The sequence below is a fragment of the Rhinolophus hipposideros genome, assembly GCF_964194185.1.
Source record: "Rhinolophus hipposideros genome assembly, chromosome: 16".
In the NCBI taxonomy this organism is placed as follows: domain Eukaryota; kingdom Metazoa; phylum Chordata; class Mammalia; order Chiroptera; family Rhinolophidae; genus Rhinolophus; species Rhinolophus hipposideros.
This window is the reverse complement of record NC_138062.1, coordinates 57,965,046-57,987,866: the sequence shown is the minus strand read 5'-3', so window position 1 is coordinate 57,987,866 and position 22,821 is coordinate 57,965,046. Positions and strand designations below refer to the sequence as shown.

General features: G+C 49.5%; 1 protein-coding gene across 3 annotated transcripts; it reads right to left on the bottom strand.

Moving 5' to 3' along the window:
- Positions 1–78: 78 nt before the first annotated feature.
- On the bottom strand, positions 79–22,821 carry PLIN3 (perilipin 3). 3 transcript variants are annotated; one of them, XM_081076177.1, is made up of 9 exons: positions 22,719–22,787; positions 20,900–21,012; positions 20,231–20,312; positions 16,258–16,456; positions 16,002–16,084; positions 14,117–14,414; positions 9,090–9,289; positions 6,939–7,064; positions 79–3,366 (listed from the first exon to the last, which is right to left on the bottom strand). In XM_081076177.1, the coding sequence occupies exons 3-9, from the start codon at positions 20,294–20,296 to the stop codon at positions 3,022–3,024; spliced, it is 1,317 nt and encodes a 438-aa protein (XP_080932303.1). In that variant the 5' UTR covers positions 20,297–20,312; positions 20,900–21,012; positions 22,719–22,787; the 3' UTR covers positions 79–3,021. The 3 variants fall into 3 exon arrangements, with proteins under 3 accessions (XP_080932303.1, XP_080932302.1, XP_080932304.1); XM_081076176.1 differs by lacking the exon at positions 20,900–21,012 and having other exon boundaries at positions 22,719–22,821; XM_081076178.1 differs by lacking the exon at positions 20,900–21,012 and having other exon boundaries at positions 95–3,363; positions 22,719–22,800.

Sequence of the window (22,821 nt, the reverse complement as noted above, 5' to 3'; positions counted from 1 at the left end):
GACATGTGCCCACCCCCTTAGCCCGAGTATTATGTGTGGCTCAATGATGTTTATAGTTACTGTAGAAAAACACACTGCAGCTTTTAAATACTGGGACAAATATTTATGTCTAAGCAGTAAGATGTAACAGGAAGTACAGTACAGTGGTCTCAAGCAGAGGCTGGCGTTTCTCCTGTAAAGGATCACATAGTAAAAATTTTAGGCTTTGGGAGCCATAGACTTCACACAAGAGAAGACCCTTCCTCTTCTCACCCCACCCGTTAAGATAGAAGGGATTTACCCTGGGCCACTGACATTATTCTTTTTACTAAGAAAAGCCTGCACTCTCATCCACCAGATCAGATGAATGCGGAAGAGCAGAATGGATACCACCCTCCAATTACATCACAATTGACTTCATGAAATAACATGGGGAAATGTGTTTAAAACCAGTAAATTAGTGTTAACTTGTTACGCAGCAATTGCTAACTAATACACTGTTTTGCAGAGTGCAGCAATGATGGGCAGAGAGGGGAAGCCAGCCAGTCAAGCTCCTCCAGCAAATCAGGGTCATGCAGAGAGACAAGAACCCCCACTTGCTTGCCAGGCCCTCGCAGGCTCCAGGCCCAGCCCTCCCGAGTCTGAGGCCCAGGTCCATCTCTTATTGATTGGGAGGCTTTGAGCAAATTATTTGCGTTTTTACCTGCCTCAGTTTCCCCATGCATAAGATGGGAAGAATAGTAGCAGCTACCCCAAAGGGTTGAGAAGAGGATGGGATAACATTCACCTGGTGCTCAGAATAGCACCTGACTCAGGGCACTGCCCAGCATCATTAGGTACAAAGAGAGATTTACTCCCCGCCACATTATCGGCTTCATTGGATATTATCGGCTTCGTTGGGGGAACCTCAGTGATTCATTTAAGCAAAAGGCAGGAAAACAAGTGTTTGGGATGAAACCAGCTAACTCGGTGGTTCTTACCCGGAGGTGATTCTGCCCCCAGAGGATTCTGGAGACATCTGTGGTTGTCACCACTGGGGAGGGGTGCTCCTGGCATTGAGTGGGGGCCGGAGGTGCTGCTCAACACCCCACAGTAACCAGGACGGCCCCCCACAGAGAATGATCTGGCTCCAAATGTCTTCTGTGCCGAGGGGGACAGACCCTGACATAACCTAAATACCAGGCTCTTTGAATGTACAATCCCATGCAATCTTTGCATGGAAATATGCTGAAGCTGGACCTCCAATGACAATCCTGAAAGGTAGAGGCAAAGGCCCAGGGTCCCACACCAGAGACCTGGCCAATAGACCCACGTCCCATCACTGAGCTGGAGTTGTGTCGCCCGGCCGACACCGAGGGAACATGCAATAAATGGAACAGGCACAGATCTGTGGTATCACGGATGTGGCTGAATTGGCAACCCCCTTCCCCGTATGTGCTTCCGTTTCTTCATCTGTAAAGTGGGGATACCTAACCTGAAAGGCTGAGGCACTTAAAAAAGATTATGTGTAAAGCGAGTGGAACAGCCCTGGACCAGACTGGGCACAGTGGGAGGATTCGGCATCAGTGTCGTAAGTAAAGGTCAGCACAGCAGTGGGAACACAGCCAGTGCCACAGTGGACAGAAATCTGGGAAACCTGGAGCTGAGTGCTGTTCAGGGGCCACTTGAACTGCTCGCCCCCAGTGTGAGTTCCCTGCAGCTGCTGTAACCAATGAAGACAGACTTAGAGGCTGAAAACAACACAAACGCATTATCTCACGGTGCTAGACATCAGAAGTCTGAGGTGAGTCTTATAGGACGAAAATCAAGGTGTCGGCAGGGCTGGTTCCTTCTGGAACCTTCAGGGGAGAACCTGTTGCCGGCCTTTTCCAGCTTCTAAAGAGGCCTGCATCCTTGGCCCATGGCCTCTCCCGCCATGTTCAAGGTGAACAGCAGGCATCCCATCTCCAATTCTGTCCTCACATCTCCATCTCTGACCCTCCAGCCCCCCTCTTCCATAAGGACCCTTGTGATGACATTTAGGGCCCACCTGGATAACACAGGATCATGTCCCATGTCCAGATCCTGAATTGAACCCCATCTGCAAGGTCCCCTTCAGCATGGAAGGGCCTGGAGATTCGGATGTGGACATTCTTGGGGGTCATCCTGCTCCACTGTTCCCCCACATACCTAGGAAGTTCCACTCTAGGAAAAGCAGGTTTCTCGCTTTGGCCACATATCGATGACAGGACACAGGGGGCAGGACTCCGGCACGCCGGGGTGGGGATGGAAGATCCACATGCCCTGCTCGTCCTCACAAGATCCAGTACCAAATTCGAGGACTCAAAGCCAAGCAAGTGTGGCCAGACCTTCGCCGACAACCAACACAGGCTTCACCCGAGGCACTGGGTGCCAAACTTCAAGTTCAATAGCAGGTCCAGCCCTGTCTCCTTCATACCCTGGTGAGCAACGCAAGCATGGAGCCGAGAAGGCCATACAGAGACCCCGCAGGGGCTCAGCTGCTGGGAACACACACACGTACATGGCTTGTACTTAGCTGCAGGTAAACTTTATTAAGGCAACACTGAAGCTGCAGGCACCTATGGCTGGCCAGGCCGTCCTCAGCCCCCTTCTGCACTAGAATGTGTCTCGGTAGCTCCACCTCTACCCCATCCCAGGAGGCCCACTTCACAGACCAGAAGTCCAAATCCGTTAGCTAAAGACTGATGACATCTGGGGCCCTTAATGAAGAAAAACAAGTGGGATAGAAGAACAATATCCCTGGCTTTTAAGAAAGAAAGAAAAAACAACAACACTTTTTTTTGGAAGTTTCTAGAAAAACAAAGTTTGGAACCTTCTAGAGAGATTTTTTCCAGAAACCTTGCACTAACAACGGATGAGGTGAGGCTCAGATGTGCTTCCTCCTGGCTCAGACAGGGGGAGGGACTGGTCTGTTTGGAGGTCCCCAGCTCCCCAAGGTGGCAGCTGAGATGGGTAGGGGATACCAAGAGGTCCACCCATCTCATGGAGGGATGGAGCCCCCAAACCCCCTTCCTGTTTATCCTACTTCTTCTCCTCTGGGGCTTTCTCGGCCACGCCGGGGGCGAAGGGTCCCACCAGCCACGTGACGGGTATGTTCTGGGCCACGTATTCGACCATGTGGTCCAAGGCCTCCCGGGCTTTAGTTACTCGCTCGCGGCTCTGCATCAGGACACTGCTGGACAGGTCCTGGAAGGAGTGGATGCCGGAAAAGGTGGCTTGGAGGTCCTCCACCTGGCGGCGAGCCTGCTGCGCCTGGTCCTTCACGTGGCTGGGCAGCCCTTGGATGCTGGACCCCAGCGAGGCGCAGGTGGCCTGCAGCTGCTGGGCAATGTCACGGAACATGGTGAGTGTCTGGGACTCGACCTGCTGAGAAGACAGAGTGGGGAGGGGGCCATGAGGACCACTGCTTTGGGGGAAACCAGATCCAAAGCCCAGAAAATAAGAACTGGGGGTCTACCGCCAACCTTTAGAAAACCCTTCCATAGGAGATGCCACCTAGCATAGTGGGAGATGCCACCTAGCATAGTGGTTCCGAGTATCGGCTCTGAGTTTTGTTGTTTTTTTTCCTTATAATTTTTATTTATTTATTTTTATTTTTTTTATTGGGGAACAGTGTGTATTTCTAGGACTTTCTTCCAAGTCAAGTTGTTGTCCTTTCAATCTTAGATGTAGAGGGTGCCGTTCAGCTTCAAGTTGTTGTCCTTTCAGTCTTAGTTGTGGAGGGCGGAGCTCAGCTCCAAGTCCAGTTGCTGTTACTAGTTGCAAGGGGCGCAGCCCACCAGCCCTTGCGGGACTCGAGGAGTTGAACCAGCAACCTTGTGGTTGAGAGCCCACTGGCCCATGTGGGAATCGAACCTGCAGCCTTCGGAGTTAGGAGCACGGAACTCCAACCACCTGAGCCACAGGGCCGGCCCCTCGGCTCAGAGTTTTGAACCATGAGGTATATACCAGTCAAATGGAAAAACAAGCACAGACATTTCTCCAAAGATACACAGATGGCCAATAAGCATGGGAAAAGATGTTTGGCTTCATCAGCCAGCAGGGAAATGAAATGTAGCTCAAACCCACAATGAGATACTATTTCACACCCACTGGGACTGTGAGAATCAAAAAGACAGACAATAGGGGCCGGGCCTGTGGCTCAGCGGTTGGAGCTCCATGCTCCTAACTCCAAAGGCTGCTGGTTCGATTCCCACATGGGCCAGTGGGCTCTCAACCACAAGGTTGCCGGTTCAATTCCTAGAGTCCCGCAAGGGATGGTGGGCAGTGCCCCCTGCAACTAATAATTGAACACGGCACCTTGAGCTGAGCTGCCTCTGAGCTCCCGGATGGCTCAGTTGGTTGGAGCGCATCCTCTCAACCACAAGGTTGCCAGTTTGACTCCTGCAAGGGATGGTGGGCCGTGCCCCCTGCAACTAGAAAATGGCAACTGGACCTGGAGCTGAGCTGCGCCCTCCACAAGACTGAAAGGACAACTTGGAAAAAAGTCCTGGAAGTACACACTGTTCCCCACTAAAGTCCTGTTCCCCTTCCCCAATTAAAAGAAAAAAAAAAGACAGACAATAACAAGTGTCGACAAGGAAGAGGAGCAATCAGATCCCTCCAAGTGGCTTGTGGTGCAGTCATTTTGGAAAACAGACTGGTGGTTCCTCACATTGTTAAAATATAGTTAGCCACGTGACCCAGCAATTCCCCTTCCTAAATATCCCCCCGGAAGAACATCCACACAAGAACCTGTACACGAATGTTCATAGGGGCATTATTCACAACAGCCAAAAGAGGACACAACCCAACCGTCCATCAGTGGATGAATGGATCAATACAACGTGGGCCGTCCACACACGGGGCTATGACTCGTCCGTGAAAAGGACGGAGGCGCTGACACGCGCCACAGCGTGGATGGACCTTGAACACACGGGGCTCATGAGAGAAGCCAGACACACAGGCCACACAGTGTGTGATTCCACTTATGGGAAATGTCCAGAACAGGCACGTCCACAGACAGGAAATGATTAGGAGTTGTCAGGGGCTGGGGAAGCGGGATGGGGAGTGACTGCTGATGGGGACTAGGCCTCCTTTGGGGTGATTAGATTGTTCTAAAAGGACTGGGGTAGAGTCACACGACCCTGTGAATACAGATGGTCCCCAACTTACGATTTTTTGACTTTACGATGGTGTGAAAGCCATACTCATTTAGTAGAAACCGTACTTTGAATTTGGAATTTGGATCTTTTCCCAGGCTAGCGATAGGCAGTACGATACTTTCCCATGACGCTGGGCAGTGGCAGCAGCGAGACAACAGTGCCCAGCAGTGTCTGAACACGTTTATGGAAGGCTGGGCTACCTGCGGTATTCGGTAGGTGAGTGTACCAGATGCGTTTTCCACTTATGGTATTTTCAACTTATGATGGGTTGGTCGGGACATAACCCATCGTAAGTGAAGAAGCATCTGGGTACAAAACCACCACTGAATTGTACTTTAAATGGGTGAATTGTTCAGTATGCAAATTATAGCTCAGTGATTGAAACTGTTACTTTTAAAAGTACAAGACATTTGTATATTTCAAAATTGTTTTTTGAAAAGGTAAAAAAAAAAAAAAAAGGTCTGGAGGAACGTTCTAATTCCCCCGTGCTGGGGAGATCAGAGCAGGCAGGAGGCAGGGCTGCCCTGAGCGCTGTCAGCTGAGGCCTCTGGACTTGAACGTGGCAGGGAGGTGCCGACGAGTCTGTGTCTTCTGGCCGCTGTGTTCAGCAGTTGGCGGAAGGGAAGCAGGTTTAGGCGGTGTGTGTCTGAATGCTAAGCACTTGTGCAGTTATAGAGATATTCCTATCTTTATAAATATCTCTTTCGTAACACTTATTATGTGCTTTACATATCAACTCATTTAATCTTTCATATATAAATATACATATTTGTGTATATATAGGTGTATAAATATCACCTATGAGAAAATTCACCCAAAAGTGTACAACTCTGTGGTTTTTAGTATATTCACAACGTTGTACAACCACCACCTCTAACTCCAGAACATTCCGTCACCCCTAAAAGAAATTCCCTCCCCATCCCCTCCTCCCCTAAACCCCGGCAACCACAAATCCACTTCTGTCTCTGTGGACATTTCATGTAAATGGAATCACACATTGTGTGGCCTGTGTGTCTGGCTTCTTTGACTGAGCATAATGTCCTCAAGCTTCATTCATGTTGTGTGTCAGTGCCTAACCCCTTTTTATGGCTGAGTAATATTCCATTGCATGGATAGGCCACATTTTGTTCATCCATTCATCCATCAGTGGACATCTGGGCTGTTTCCACATTTTAGCCATTGTGAATGATGCTAATGTGAACATTCACGGACCAGTTTAGCTCATTTCATCTTAAAAACCCTGTAGAAGGTCCTCTATCCCATTTATAGATGGGGAAACCAGGCCCAGAGAGGTTAAGCTGAGAAGCTCTAATGTGAGTACAGGCCTAAGACTGGGGGGAGGGGGTGTTGTTCAGAATGAGGCATGAGAATTTGTAAGGTGTTGATTCCATGAAAGCTGAGACAAGGGACAGTACAAGTGGCAAAAGTCAGAGCAGGGTATAAGAGGCCAATGCTTGCGATAGATTGGAGGACCAGAGAAAGGTAGAAGTAGTTACTAGGGAACAGGTGGGTGAATATGAAGGACTCGATGGGACAGTGAGATGGGGAAGAAAAGGTTTCAAGAGTTCGAATTTAGCAGGTTGAGACACATTATCAAATGTCCCAGATTCATAAGCAACACCCACACCCAAGAGTGGAAAACTAGGCAGGCTTCCTGGAGGCAGTGTTGGCGAGTCCTGAAGGCAGTTAATGGGAGGCGAGGCTGGGGGAAGCATTCCAGGCAGGTCGGTCCAACAGAGGTGTGGAGAGAGAAGTCAAGCCCCAAGCACCCCATGCCCTCCTCCCAATGGGTACCTCTGGCTTCGCTGGGTCCCCCTCTGTGCCCTGGAGCTGCTTCTGATTCCAGTTGAGCCACATTTGATGTAGCTTCTCCTGACCCTCCACCAGCTTCTGATCGACTCCCTGCTTGACGGTTTCCATCTGCAGCAGGAGAGAGAGTGGTGAAAAAGAGGTTGTTTCCGTGCATCCCCAAGCAGCCCGGAGAGGGGGGTTCCAGAAGGAGCCTGGGGAGTCCTCCTTTTATCTGAGATAAAGGAAGGGGTGTGTGTGTGCTGTTTTCACACAAAGTTTCTATAGGAACTCCACTTCGTCTGTTTCTCCTCCTCCCCTTGCAACTGGGCCTGGCCACGTGTCTGGCTGTGGCCAACAGAACATAAGCAGACAGAAGTAGAGGCTTAAAAAATGCTTGCGAGGGGCTGGCACTCAGCCTTGAAAAGGAAGAACATTCTGACACCGGCTACAACGTGGGTGAACCGGGAGGACATGATGCTCAGTGAAATAAGTCAGACCCAGAAGGACAAACACTGTGTGACTACACTCATAGGAGGTCCCCAGAGGAGTCAGATTCATAGAGACAGGAAGTAGATGGTGGTGCCAGGGGCTGGGGGAGGGGAGGGCAGTGAGTGTTTAATGGGGACAGAGTTCCAGTTTGGGAAGGTGGAAAGTTCTGGAGATGATGGTGGGGATGGTCACACAACAGTGTGAGTGCGCTTAATGCCACTGGGCTATACTTACAAATGGTTATGATGGTAAATTTTATGCTATGTGTGGTTTACCACAATTAAAAATTTTTTTAAAAGAGAGGAGATATATAACAGCAGAGAAAGTAAAGAGGAAATAATAAGAATTTAATTCTATAGAGAACAGAAAAATAAAAAACTGGTGTGTGTGGGGGGGGTAGATTCGACTATAAAGAGGCAGGGGAAACATTTGGGGTGAGGGAAGTATTCCAAATCTTGATTTTGGTGGTAGTGATACGTTCTATTTATAAAACTCCTCAAATGGCATACTTAAAAAAGGGTGATTTTTAATGTGCCTTTTACCTCAGTGAAACTGACTTTAAACGAGACAAAAACTGCTCACATGCTCTCAGTGCAGCTGAATTTGGATCTTTCCCCGGTCTACAATACGCAGCGCTTCATGGGCATTCTTCCAGGGGAAGAGCCTGAGCTAGCTTGCTGGAGGGGGAGCCCACAATGAGAAGCCCAGCCTCCAGCCAATCTGTCATGGGCTGAATCGTCCCCCCTAAATTCATGTTGAATTCAGGTTGAAGCCTAACCCCCAGGACCCAGAATGTAACTATATTTGGCGATCGGGTGTGAAAGAGCTAATCAAGATAAAATAAGGTGCTGAGGATGGGCCCTGATAGGACCGGTGTCCGTGTAAGGAGAGATGAGAACGCAGACGTGCAGAGGGAAGCCCACAAGAGCACACGGGGAGAAGACGGCATCTACACGCCAAGGAGCGAGGCCTCAGGAGAAACCAGCCCTGCCCACACCTTGATCTTGGACTTCCAGCTCGAGTTCCCAGGTGGGAATTCCTGCTGTTCTCGGGAATTTTTTTGCTTTCCCGTTCCCGAATTCCGAGATATAAACTGTTTTCCATGATGAATCGTTTCCACAAAGTGACGGCCAATACTACCAACCACCTGGGTTCAACGAGCCGATTTTCCCGATTTCCCAACCAACTTTTCTCGGGATTTGGGAACGGAAAAGCGAAAAAAAATTCTAGAGAACAGGCAGGAATTCCCGTCTGGAAACTCGAGAGATAAATAGGAAAATGTCTAAGAGATACATTGTGAGTAGCACGTTTATGTCCCATTGTGGATATTGCTGGGTTCAAGGACTTGATTTTCCCGATTTCCCGATCAACTTTTCTCAGGATTCAGGAATGGCAAAGTGAAAACAATTCCTGAGAACAGGCAGGAATTCCCACCTGGAAACCCTACTTCCAGCCTCCACGACTGTGGGGCAATAAATGTGTGTTGTTTAAACCCCCCAACTATGGGGCACTGCTATGGCAGCCCCTGCAAACTCATTCAGGACCACAGCCCCAGGAGCGAGCCCAGGCACGTGCAGGATGGTGAGCAATGAGCCACTGGGTTTGAGGAGGGGTCACGAACGAATGCTGCTGTGCCATGCCCCCACACCACTGGTGGGGCCTCACCAGGCTGAGCGCCTGTGCCAGCTGCAATAGGGCCTCCTGGGCCTTCTGCCTGGTGTGCTGCAGTTTCCCCAGCGAGTGTTCGTAGGCCCGCTGGCGCAGCCGCTCTGACAGGGAGCCCAGACGCACGAAGTAGCTCTGCTCCTGCCGCTGCTGCTGCACAGAGGCGATGTCAATGCCCTCCAGGGATGTGGCGAGGCGGGCTGCAGGGGGGAGGCAGGAGAAGCTTCATGAAGGCCCAGACACAGGTAGAGCATGCAACCCAGGTGCATCCCCCGCACTAAAGCATGTGGCCCCTGGATTGCATGGGCCACCCGAGTTTTGCAGGTCTGAGAATTGCAAGCCTTGAGGTCTCAGAGTAAAGGATTTCCCTGCCTTGGTTTTCCCCATCTGCAAAATGGGTATGATGGAAACCAAGCCTATCAGGATTAAGAGGCCTCAGACTAGCATGAGGGTCTGCCCTACGGGCCACCTCCAGTCTGTCTCCGATTTTGTATGACCTGTGAATACAACGAAGCACGTTCATTACATATTGGCTTAGGCTGCTTTCAAACTACAACAGTGGATTATATGGCCTCTTGGCTCCCGAAGACTAAAATACTTATTATCTGGTTCTTTACACAAAGAAGTTGGCTGATCCTGTATTAGTGCCTGAGACAAATTAATAGTGGCCAATTTTTCACATTTTAGGTGCTTCATGGGCATTCTTGTTAAATCTTAACTCTGTGATGGAGGCTCTGTTCTCCCAGTTCTACAGTTGAGGAAACTGGGGCTCAGAGAGGTTAACTGACTTGCCCTAGTTCACACAGCTCGGAAATAGCAAGTTAGGATTTGAATCCAGGCCGTCTAACCATGACACCACACAAGAACATCTTAATAGCAGCTAAGTCAGTACTATTTAGTCCAGAAAGTGCTCATGAAGACAAGACAAAATGGAAAACTGCCTATCCTGATAATTTTGTCCTGTTCCTTTTAAACTTTAACATAGTAGTTATAAATTTGAGTTTTGTAAGTAACCTGATCTCAGTTCGAATCCAGACTTACTAACTCACTGGCTTTCTGATGCCCCATGATGGCAGGGGGGCTGCAAACTACGGCCCCTGGGCCAAATGTCACCTACCTTTATAAATAAAGTTTAATTGGCACACAGTCACACCTATTCATTTACCTCTTATCTATGCTTTTGGGCTTTGATGGCAGAGTTGTGTAGTTCCACAGAGACTGTATGGCCCCAAAAGCCAAAAATATTTACTATCTGTCCCATTAAGAAAATGTTTGCCACCCCATGGTCTCTATGCAGAAGTGATTTTGCCAGTAAGCTTCAGTTTCCCCTTCTGTATGACCACCCAAGTATGAAGCATGAAATTTGGACTACCTTATACTCAAAAAGACATACCAATGAATGGTTATTTTTATTATCTATTTATAGCAGGTGATATGGCTTTTCATTTATAGTGATAAGGTTTCCTTTCTAAAAGAATCTGGAAAAGTTGATTTAAAGATCAACTTTATGGGCTGGCCCAGTGGCTCAGGTAGTTGGAGCACTGTGCTCCTAACGCCGAGGTTGCCGGTTCGATTCCCACATGGGCCAGTGAGCTGCACCCTCTACAGCTAAGATTGTGAATGATGGCTCTCCCTGGAGCTGAGCTGCCCTGAGCAGCAGAAGGTTGGTTGAGCTGCTGTGAGCCGCAGTGGGCTACCGCGTGCTGCCAGCAGCAGCTGCCAGGAGTGGCTGGTGGCCAGAGTGAGCGGCCGGCAGCCGGTGTGAGTCGACAGATGACCGGCAACCGACTGCCTCAGCCAGGGGAGCGTAAGACTTGTAATACCAACATGGGCCCGGGAGTTGTGTCCTACACAACTAGACTGAGAAGCAATGGCTTGAACTGGAGTGGGGGGGGAGGCGGAAGAAGGGGGGGAAAGAAAAGATCAACTTTACATAGACAGTACAGGGAATATAAACGTATGACCAAGATAACATGAGAGATGCTGTAGTCAGACAGGGACAGCAACGCTGTTGTAACGATTAAGTGGAATCTCCATTTTAGCCCCATATTTGTGCCTCTCTGGGTTAGGCACTGCTCCAGAAATGAAAGACAGTGGAAGATAAAGCAATATAATCCCATGTGCACTATCGATCTGTTGCACAATCAAGGTAAGCCTCCAATCAGGGGAATTCAGTTATTCCTATAAACGTTAGAAATTCTGGAACAACATACTCTAATCCAGGAATTTTCTGTGCGGGGCCAGAGAGTCAATATTTTTGGCTTTGTAGGCTATACTGTGCCTCAGTTAATCAACTCTACCATTGCCATGCAACCATAGACAAAATGTAAATGAATGGGCGTGGCTGTGTGCCAATAAAACTTTAATTACAAAAGCAGGTGGTGGGCCAGATGTGGCTTTAGAGTTGGCTGGGAAAGAGACGTCATGTCATGCAAGAATCATTTCATGCTGACACTTAAAAAACTGAACAAAAAACAAAGACAAAGGACACTTCGAGGCAGCAAAACAAAAGCCTGCATTTTGAGAAAAACAGTTCCTCCCTATTCTCTCACCACAGGCGGCTTTGCAAAGAGCAACCCAAAACCAGCAACATTTTGAACCCATTCCGCTGATGTCCAGAACTTCCCCATGGCTCTCTGGGAACCCCAGAGCTCTGCCCTTAGAAGTGAAACCAGCATTATAATTTAGGCCAAGGATATCTGGCAGCGTCCTGGCATGTCTGAGCAAGCTGGCAGGGCCTTGTGGAAGGGGCAGGTGTTCTAGGCAAAGGAAAGAACCCTGGGGAGTGGGGAGGAGGGCTGCTGTCCTAGCCCAGGCCCCCGAGGAGCACACCTAGTTCTAACACAGCACTGCAACATCTCATCACATTTTCACCTACAGACAACCCAGTACCTTAAGCACCGGTGTGCTTAGTGACTTTATCCTTAGGGGACAGACACAGAAAATCTAAGCTGCTCGGAAGGATCTGTTCTCCCAGGCTGTGGCTCCCAGCCTAGCTCAAGACTTTCCGCTCAGGAGACCCTGCTTCTGCTGCTTTCAGGGGCCGAGACCCACAGCTGAGTCTCACTCAGGCTGAGCACCTACTATGGGCCGGCAGGCATTGAATTTGGGGTTCGGCGGGGAAGACATCAGCCAGGTCCCATTCTCCAAGAGGTTCAGAGCTGGATTTTGGAAACTCAAAGGACAGTGACATGCTACACTCGAGCCACATGCTGCAGAGCCGAAGACTGTCAGGGCCTCGTAGAACATTGAGCTTTTCCAAAAAGCAAGGGACCTCCCGTTTCTGCTGAGGATTTTCAGGGAGAATCATGGGGACTCACAGCCAACAATTCAAGGGGGGCTCCAAGATAGCCAAAAACAATGGGACAAATGAATTGTCAAAACAAATGTGTTGGATTGGAATATGTTGTGTTAATCCATGTGTGCAAACCTATAATGTGAGAATTCACAACTGACCCATGAAGGGCACTGGTGAACTAGCTCACGATGCCCAAATAAATAAAGGGGGAAATGTTAGCCGTTTGCCCCGCTTTTCCTCAATAAACTGTACCTCAGGGTAATCAAAATGGCAGAGAAATTTCTCCATGGAAGTTTCTCAGCTACGGAGAAAAAAGTGACACTTTCAATAGCGACCTATTGCAATCCCAAATGGAAAAAGAAATGTAGGTAATGATTAGGAGCTGTTCGCCCACTAGGGAACCACACGATTCCATTCACATGAAGTTCTAGAACAAACTGGCAATTCTCATCTGGGAGGTGATTCTGCCCCCGAGAGGACACTGGGCAAGGTCTGGGGACATTTGTGGTTGTCACAACTGGGTGTGCTACTGGCACTGAGTAGGTGGGGGCCAGAAATGCTGCTCAGTACCCCCAGTGCTCAGGACTGCCCCACAGAGACATGGACCCGAATATCAACAGTTGGGAAACCCTGATCTAGTCTGTCTTCAACTTTTTCCAGTTCTGCCAGATGTTTGGCTCCTCATTCAAACAAACCAGTTCTGGTCCGTTGGCCGGGTTCGAGCAGCGGCTGCCCTCTGGACAGAGCAGGGTGCCTAGTTACTCACAACTCTCATGGGCCATTGCTGCTGTCGGCATTGGAGTTGGCAATGTTGCGGGCATGCTGGAAGTCCCTGGCATGTGTACACAAGAGGGCCAGCTCTTGAAATTGAGTCAAGACCCAACGCAAAAGTCGTGGGTATGAGAGAATGAGTACAGACCACAAGTGGGACTGGGTGCTTTGGTGCCAATGGTTTCATTCCTGCCCCCACCTTGTCTAGCCCCATTTTTGCCAGCTTGGACCTGGGCAGTTGCCTCTGCCCTGGTCCCTTAGCTTCCACCTTGCCTCCCAGTCTGTCCTCCCCAAAGCAGCCACGAGAGGGCAACTGTGAGCTCCTGAGTTAGGTCTGAGGCCTCCTCTGCCCACAGCCCTGCCTTGGGGTAAGGAGCCAGTCCTCCGAGCCCAAACAGCCCCGGTGTGACCTGCCTCCATCACCTCCAGGCCCTCCTCTTCCTTACTCTGATCTGGCCACAGGGGGCTCCTTGCTGTTCCTCCCACATACCAGGCAGGGTCCTCCCTCGGGATGAACTGTGCCCTTTCTCCCAGGACCATTCTTTCCCTAGACATCCAGATGGCTCGCTCCCTTCCACCTTCAGTTCTGTGCTCAAATGCCATCTTCCCATGAGGCCTCCTAAAATACAACCTCCCTCGTCTATCCTGTGTCCTGAAACCTCCCGTCCCCTCTCAGCCAGCTCTTTTTTCTCTCAAGCACTGGTCATTGATTCTACAAAGCAGAAGCTTCCATCTTGCTCACTGCTGTGTCCCTGTGTCTAGAATAGGGCCTGGTACTCAGCAGGTGCTCAAATCCCTCAGGAAAATCACTCAGATTCTCCTCCGTCCGTCCCCTCCCCCGCCAGGCATTTACTTGTTCATTTAAATGTTCATTCAAACCGACAGACTCGGGGTGGCCAAGAGGAGACCCAGGCGGGAAGGTCCAGGGAGGGGTCTCGGGCCCGTAGGCTGCGCTCACCCAGCTCGGAGTCCGTCATGGGCAGGTGGTTGTCCATCCACTCCTCCGATTTGCCCAGCACCGTGTCCACCCCACTCAGCACCATCTGGCCCACACGGGACCCCATGACCGACTGGACACCACTGGTCACCATAGACTTGGTCATGTCCATGCCGCTCTGCATGGCTCCTCGGGTCACGTCTACCGCCCCTGTCACTCGGGTGGTCACGGTGCCCTTGGCGCTGGACATGGTGTTGGACATGGCTTCTCGGGCGCCTGACACCTTGGACGACACGAGTTCCTTGGTGTCTGCCAGGACCTATGAGACAGGCCAGTGTCAGTATCTCTGCGTTCCACATGGATGCGGTCCATCCACACAATGGAATATCACTCAGCCTTAAAAGGGAAGGACGTCCTGACACCGGCTACAACGTGGATGGACCTGGAGGACATGATGCTCAATGAAATAAGCCAGACCCAGAAGGACAAACACTGTGTGATTCCCCTCACAGGAGGTCCCCAGAGGAGTCAGATTCATAGAGACAGAGAGTAGATGGTGGGGCCAGGGGCTGGGGGAGGCGAGGGGAGTGAGTGTTTCATGGGGACAGAGTGTCAGTTTGGGAAGATGGAAAGTTCTGGAGATGGATGGTGGGGACGGTTGCACAACCATGTGAATGTGCTTAATGCCACTGAGCTGGACACTTAGATATGGTTAAGATGATGAATTTTATATTGTAGGAAAAAAAACTAATGTAACTTGTACGGAAATGTTAATGACAATATTATCATAATAGCCAAGAACTGACTAAAATGTACTAAAGGTCCTAAAATGTCCATCAATAGATGAATGAAGACAAAACGTAGTCCATCCACACACCAGAGTATTACTCGGCCATGAAAAGGAGGGAAGTGCTGACACTCACTACAACATGGACGGACCCTGAACACACGGTGCTCATGAGAGAAGCCAGACACACAAGGCCACACGGTGTGTGATTCCATGTATGTGAAATGTCCAGAACAGGCAAGTTCACAGAGACAGGAAGTAAATCAGCTGTTGCCAGGGGCTGGAGTGTTTGATGGGAAGGAGATTAAGAGCTAAGGGGTGTGAAGTTTCTTTGGGGTAATGAAATGTTCTAAAATGGATGATAATGGTTACAAATTAAAAGTAGCTATTTAAATTTACAATAATTAAAATTGGTAACAGAGTTCCACAGTCACACCAAACACATTCTAAGGACTCAGTAGCCTCCTTTGATTGGTGGTTTCCACATTGGACAGTGCAGAGAAAAAACATGGACATCAGAGAAAGTTTTACTTGACAGTACTGAGCTAGAAGGACCTTCTTTAAGAGGGAAGGGAGGGCCTCTGAAGAGGTACGATTGAAACAGAGACCTGAAAACCTGGTCCACAAAGAAGGAACCGCACATGCAAAGGTCCTGGGGTAGGGCTGAACTGAGTGCGTTCGTTGTCTTCTCCCACCTCCCCAGAATGAAAGTTCCATGAGGGCAAGAACTGTTTCCATCACTGTGTCCAGTATATACGGGCACTGATGTTACAAAACACCAAATATGGAGGCCAGCATTGGTGGAGTGAAGCAAGTGAGGTGGGTGATGAGGGCAGGGAGCCAGTGAGGCAAGATCATGTAGGGCCAGGTGGGCTGTGAGGAGGGCTTTGGCTTTTTCTGGGGGAAAGGTGAGAGACACAAGGGAATTTTGAGGAGATCGGGCTGGCATTTAGAACATTTGTCCACCTGCCCAGTGGGAAATAGATGCGGGGAGGCAGACAGAAGAGGGGCCAGGGAGTAAGCTGTCACCCTGTCTATTCTAGTTAAGGCGGACCCCAGACTCAGTACCTAGGTAGGTCCCTGTTCTCGCAGGGGCTCCCAATCCTGGAGGTCTGTTACCTTCTCCGTCTGCTGCTGTAGGATGGGCAGGTTCTCTTCTAGCTTATCCAGCCCCTTGTGGGCATATTCACTGGCTGTTGCAACTGCAAAGGTGGGGCAAGACAGAGCTATTACAATCATGGTTACTGTGCCTGGGCCTCCCTCGGGGGCCCGGGAAGGTTAGTCACTGCTGGTCTGGGGAACAGGGCCCGGGGTGGGGCAGACCCCCGCCACACAGCCGGGAGGGGAGGCTACATGCGCTCTGGGCTGCACTCACTCTGGGGTTCCAGCTTGGACAGGATGGGCTGGGCTCCGCTGACGGCGGCTGCGGTGAGGGTCTTCACGCCTTTCTCCGCCACATCACAGACGGTCTTGACATGGGGGTAGTTTTCCTTGGTGGAGGTATAGGCCGCTGACACCATGTTACAGGTGGAGTTGATAAAGGGCATGCTGGCCACGCGGCCCACCACGCTGGGCTGCGGGAGAGAAGCAGCTGAGACCGGTTGGGCTGGGGGTGGGGAGGCTGGTGGCGCTGGGCCCAAAACTCAGGGGGGCCCGAAAGTTTTGCTCTCACTCCCGGCCAGGGAAGTGGCTCAGCTCACCCTCTCTTTGCATCCACGTGGTTGCACAAGCCAGGAACTTCGGGTTTCTCCAGGTACTTCCTTTATCTTAGCTCTGGACCTCATTGGTTTGAACGTGCCCTTGACACCACTGTGTGCCAGGCAGTGACAAGAGACAAGAACCCCACTCTCACAGAGCTTAGGGTCTAAAACTGGGGTCTGCAAACTGGACCACAGGCCACGTCCAGCCCACAACCTGAGGTTTTAATTCTTGTCTGTTTTTTCTAAGAGCTTTATGAGATCTACTTCACCTATCATATATTTCGTCATTTTAAAAGTGCATAATTCAGGGGTTTTTAGTGTATTCAGAAGGTTGTACAACTATCACCACTAATTCCAAGGTATCTCCATCACTCCATAGCCATTAATAGTCACTCATTCTCCCCTTCCTCCAGCCCTGGCAACTACTAATCTGCTTTCTGTCTCTATGAATTTGCCTACTCTGGCCATTTCATATAAATGGAATTATACATTCTGTGGCCTTTTTTGTCTGGCTTCTTTCACTGAGTAATGTTTTCAAGGTTCATCCATGTAGTAGCCTGTATCAATGCTTCGTTTGTTTTGAAAATTGTAGTAAAATATAGATAGCATAAAAGGTATGCTTTGAATCATTTTTAAGTATACAGCTCGGTGGCATTAGGTGCATTGTTGTTCAACCATCCCCACCATCCAGCTCCAGAATTTTTCCATCTTCCCAAACTGACACTCTCTCTCCATTAAACACTCACTCTTTATCCCCCCCCCAGCCCCTGGCACCCCCAGCTACTTCCTGTCTCTATGGATTTGACTCCTCTGGGGACCTCTCGTGAGTGGGATCACATGTTTTTCATTTTGTGTCTGGCTGATGGTGCTGATCAGAATGTTCTCCAGGTTCATCCGTGGGTCAGCGTTTCATCTCTTTCTATGGCTAAATAATATTCCATTACTCCCTGGTTTTGTATATAAAGTCTCATTGACATACAGCCACACCTATTCATTTATACACAGAACATGGCTGCCTTCACACTACAAAAAATGGAATTGAGCAGTTGCGACAGCCCTTCTGAGCTTCAGTTTCCATAAAATGGGAAGTTGGTCCTGTCCTGGAGCTGCAAAGATCATGAGTGTAAAGACATTGGCAGAAGAATTAACTCTCACAGGCGCTATTCATAGAACTTAATTGCCTGTCCTGGGAGATGGGTAGTGTCACTCTAGTTTTACGGAAGAGTAAACTGAGGCCAAGTCACCCAAGATCACACAACCAGTAGGTGGCAAAGCTGGGCCTTGGACTTGGGCCGTCTGCCTCCAGGCTATGTGGTCTCTTCAGAATTTAATAATAAATTTACCACATGACCTAACAATTTCACTCCTGGAAATCTACCCTAGAGATAGGAAAACACACGTGTACAGGAGACTTGTACTTGAATGTTCTGAACCTCAAGAAGGAATATATCTACGAGAAGGACTCCTTGTGGTGGGTGAACTGGGCCCAAATTTACAAACAAGAGTGTAGCAGCCATCGTAGACAGAGGCCTCTCATGTGCACGGCATTGCAGGGAAAAGCCACAGACTGAGCTGCCAAGGTTCCTACACTGCTCCTGAATGCTCAGCCAAACACTTGTAAAGGAGTCCCTGCAATTGTTTTTCCACCAATGGGCTGAGAGTTGCCCCACCCAATTGGAGCTGCGAAGCTATTCCTCATTTGCATCTTCATAAACCAATCAGAGTGGCTCCATAACGGCCAGTCAGGACGCACAATTCTGACTAATCAAGACAGGGCTATGTGGCCCAACCAAACTGCAAATTTGGTTTCCTCATTTGCATAAAAATGGACCAATCAGGACCAGGATGGGCACTCTCTCTATCCCACTTTTGGTTTCCATTAGAGGCTGTGCTGTGTTCCTGGTTTGCAAACTTTCACTTGAATGAAGTCTCTCCTTTTACTGCACCCCAGATTGGGGAATCCTGTTGGCATTAGATTGGTGGCAGCGACCTTTGGTTGACAGTTAAAGGCAGCCTTATTCATAGTGGCTAGAACTGGAAACAACCCCAATGTCTATGAATTGGTGAGTAGATAAAAGAATATGCAGTATAAAATGTTTTAAAAAACATGTAGCCTCCAAATGGCCAACAGGTACATCAAAAGACAATATCACGAATCATTTAGAGAGATGCAATTCAAAACTACAATGAGATACCACCTCACACCCCCCACACGTGTTAGCATAGCTGCTATAAAAAAACAAAAACAAAAACAGAAGATAACAAGAGCTGCTGACAATGTGGACATATTGGAACCCTGTTGGTGGTAATGCAAAATGGTGCAGCTGCTTTGGGAAACATTATGGCAATTCCTCAAAAAATAAAAAATAGAATTACCATATGATCCAGCAATTCTACTTCTGAGTATACAAACAAAAGAACTGAAAATAGGGTCTTGAGGACATATTTGCACACTTATATTCATAGCAGCATTATTTATAATAGCTTATAATGTGCAAGCAACCCAAGTGTCCATTGACAGTTGAATAGAAAAACAAAATGTGGTCCATCCACTGAATGGAGTATTATCCAGTCTTAGAAAGGAAGGAAGTTCTGATTCCTGCTACAACATGGAGGAAACTTGAGGACATTTTGCTCAGTGAAATAAGCCAGACACAAAAGGACAAATCCTGTATGATTTCACTTATGAGGTATGTAACACAGAAGGCTTTTTTGATAAAATGATTTTATGATTCCCCTTATATGAAATATCCAGAACAGGTATTTACCAGAATTTACCAGAACAGGTAAATCCACAGAAAGCAGAGTAGTAGTTGTCAGGGGCTGGGGGGAGAAGGTAATGGGAGTGACTATTAATGGGGATGGGATTTCCATTTGGAGTGATGAAAAAGTTCTAGAATTAGGTAGTGGGGATGGTTGCACATTGCAAATTTTCTTAATGCCACCGCACTGTACTCTTTAAAATGGTTAAAATAGTATATTTTTATGTTATGTGTATTTTACTTCAAGTTAAAAAAAGGAATGAAGCAATTTCACGCTACATGGAAGCCATACACAAAGGGTGTCATCTTATGTTTCCATTTAACTGAAATATCCCAAATAGGAAAACTCATAGAGACATAAACTAGATGAGTGGTTGCCAAGAAAGAAGGGGGAAATGGGGAGTGACTGCTAATGGGTATAGAGTCTCTTTTGGGGGGAGATGAAAAATGTTCTAAAACTGATGGTGGTGATGGCTGCATAACTTGGTAGTTTACTAAACTTCAGTGCGTAGTACCCTTCATAAGGGTGAATTTTATAGCATGTGGATGATACCTTAATAGTTTATTAAAAGGGGCCTTTATTTAAACTGCGAAGAGGGGAGAGGAATAGGGACGGACTTTCAGGAAGGAGATCCCTAAGAGAACCTCCAGAGGCGGGGAACATTTAGTTTGGGGGGAGCCAGGCAGTTTCAAACAGTGCCCTTGTTCTCCCAAGAGCCTTTGAGCTTCCAGGTTCTCCACCCTGTTGTGAGTTTGCCTGCTGGCTGTCCCCCACCCATTCGCAAAGATATCCCTTGACCCCCATGTGCTGCCAGCAGCTCCCAGGCTCCTTGCCACGGAACCATGACGTGGCCACCTCACCCCATAAATCCCAGAGCTTCCTCACCTGCTGTACTGGTTCTTCTGCTGTCACCGGGGTGCTGGCAGGGGCTTCTGTCTCGTCGGTAGACATTTCTCAGAAGCACGCACTGTAGACAGATGGACTAGTCAGGATACAGTCTGCCCAGCCTCTCCTTTTTGGGGATAAGTCCAGGTTCATACCTGCCCTCTGACCCCATTTGTGAAAGCCCCGCCTCTCAATCATTAACATGGACCTGTGGGCCTGTTGAAAAGCAGGTGCTGACTCAGCAGGGTCAAGAGCCTGCATTTCTAACAAGTTGATCTGGGGCCACACCTTGAGAGGCAATGTCAGGGTACAGCCAGCCCCTCCCAGGGATCACCTGTATCAATACTCCAGAGAGCCACCCATGGTGCAAAACCTCTACATGACAATTTGTCAATAGCTACCAGGTTTCAAGAGGAATCTTCCCTTTGACCCACAAACCTCTTGTGGGTCTTGAGGACTATCCCACATTTGTACTGCCACATGGGCAGAGGCGGTTGTACCTGTGTGGGTCACAAGACACTATTAACCTGGTTGCCCAGCAGAAGGGGAATAAACAAAATAAAAGGCTAGCCAAGTGCCTGGGAAAAGAATGGAAATTTACATGTAATTGACCTGGATCAAGATATTGTTAAGACACAGAAGGTATGAAGGGGCAAAAGTGTTTGTTACATTGGCACAGAATTTGTAAAGACACAGGAAACTGTTAAAGGTTGCCACATTTCAGGAAGGAAGATTGGGTAGCTGGGACAGACTTCTGACTTGAGCCAGGTATGTAATATTACCTGTTCAAAAAAAAAAAAATGAAGCTTAAAAAAGAAACTGTTAGACCATTAGAAACTGTTAGAGAGACCAAACTGTTGGAGGCCTAGCCCCACTGCAGGCCAATCAAGTCAGACTCGGGTGTGGGAAGAGAGGTTCCCCAGGTGAGTCTAATGCACACATTTGCAGGTGAGATAGGAGTCACAGGTGTGCTCCATTTTTCTGGCCAGGTGACATGACATGCGTAGAAGATCGTAGCACTAGATTCCAGGAGTCCCACCTCTGCCCATGCTGTGCTTTGTTGAGCAAGGAGATTCCTCTACCCTAGTCTCAGTCTTCTCACCTGTAAAATGGGGCTAATGGTAGTGCCTGCCTTAAGGCTGGTTCCCCAGGTAATTCTGGGGTGAGCCTCTTGAGAGCTCCTGACCTTGATTCTGAGTTTCCTTCCAGAGGACAGGGGCCCAGATGTGTTTTCACCGTCCTCCAAGTGGAACCTAGTGTTTTGAGAGCACCACTTCTAGAGTCCAAACTGGGTTTTCATCCCAGCTTTTCCGCTCACTAGCTGTAGGAGCTTGGGAAGCCAGCACCCTGCCCTCGGAGCCTTGCTTGCCACATCTATACAATGGGGTCCTAGCTCAGAGTCTCTGCAGATCAGAGGAGAGAGACTACACATGTGGAGCTTAGCCTGGCACAGAAGAGTTGCACCCAATAAACATCCACATCGCATCACTCTGGCTTAGGAGTACAAAGGGTGAAGCCAGCCAGGAAAGAGCGTCCTGCTTACTGCACCGGTCCCCCAACTGGGAAGTGGATGAGGAGACACACCTGGCCCTCGTGATCACCTGACTCCTGTTATTTCCCTTACCTTCCTCAGAGCCTGAGCTCACCTGGGCAGCTCAGAAGTCCTCCCTCTCATCCCCTTTGCCCATCAATAGCTCGAGGAACCGGTTTAACCAAGGGTAAACATTGCAGATGTCAGTCCCAGAGAAGATGTCAGCTACCAGAGAAGGACAGGCTGCAACTGGATAGAAGCGCGCAGCCGTCCAGCTGCAGCCAGGATACACTAAGATCCGAGATCCAAAGTTCCCAGAGACCAGGACCCAGGCCCGGCCCTTCATTTTAGTCCTGACTTAAGTCCCAAGGACTCAGATGAGGGGTAGGCCTTCCCCGACGCCGTCCTGGGCAATCCGCTGGCCACACCCACCCAGGGGAAGGGGCGGGGTTTGCCCGCCACCTCTCCCCTGTCAGCTGGGGCAAGAGCCCCAGGCGGCAAAACCATTTGCGGGGGTGGGGGGGGCTGTGCTAGGCAGAAGGACCGCTCCCGCGTGAGTAAGGGTGCGGAGGGCTGAAGTCCCAGGGAGGGCGGGATTCCCGTGCAGGATGGGCTTCGGCTTACCTCCGAACTGAGTTTGCAAAGAAAGCACACTTTAAATTTGGAGAAGTGGTTTGGGGCGGGGGATGTCTCCCCCACTGGATACTGCCACTTCTAGGGGCTTTTTCGCAACTCCCCCCGAAAGTCTCAGGAATAAAGTTTGAAAATCTAGGCTGTGCCAGAAGTTGGACTGGGGCAGGGGAGACGGGTGCTCAGCCCCGGCTGGAGGTCCCTCCCCCAGGCCGCAGAGACCAGCAGAGTCCCTGGGAAGGCCTTCTCCGCCCCTTCCTCCCCTGGGGCGCCCCAGGACTTGGCGGGCACCGCCCCCCACCTCGATAGGGCACCCCTGCCTCTCACCGCGGTCAGCAGGACGTCCCAGGCGCGGCGACCACGACTTTAAGGCCAGCTCCAAAACCGTCTTGGACCGGGCCAGGGCGGGCGTTTATACTGGGGGGCGGGC

Excerpts from the sequence above, each read along its gene's own strand:
- PLIN3 (XM_081076176.1), bottom strand. The coding sequence starts at position 20,296 with ATGTCTACCGACGAGACAGAAGCCCCTGCCAGCACCCCGGTGACAGCA. Across the intron at positions 14,415-16,001 it reads TACAGCAGCAGACGGAGAAG|GTCCTGGCAGACACCAAGGA; the intron begins GTAACAGACCTC and ends CCTGTCTCATAG. Across the intron at positions 9,290-14,116 it reads CATGACGGACTCCGAGCTGG|CCCGCCTCGCCACATCCCTG; the intron begins GTGAGCGCAGCC and ends TCCCCCCTGCAG.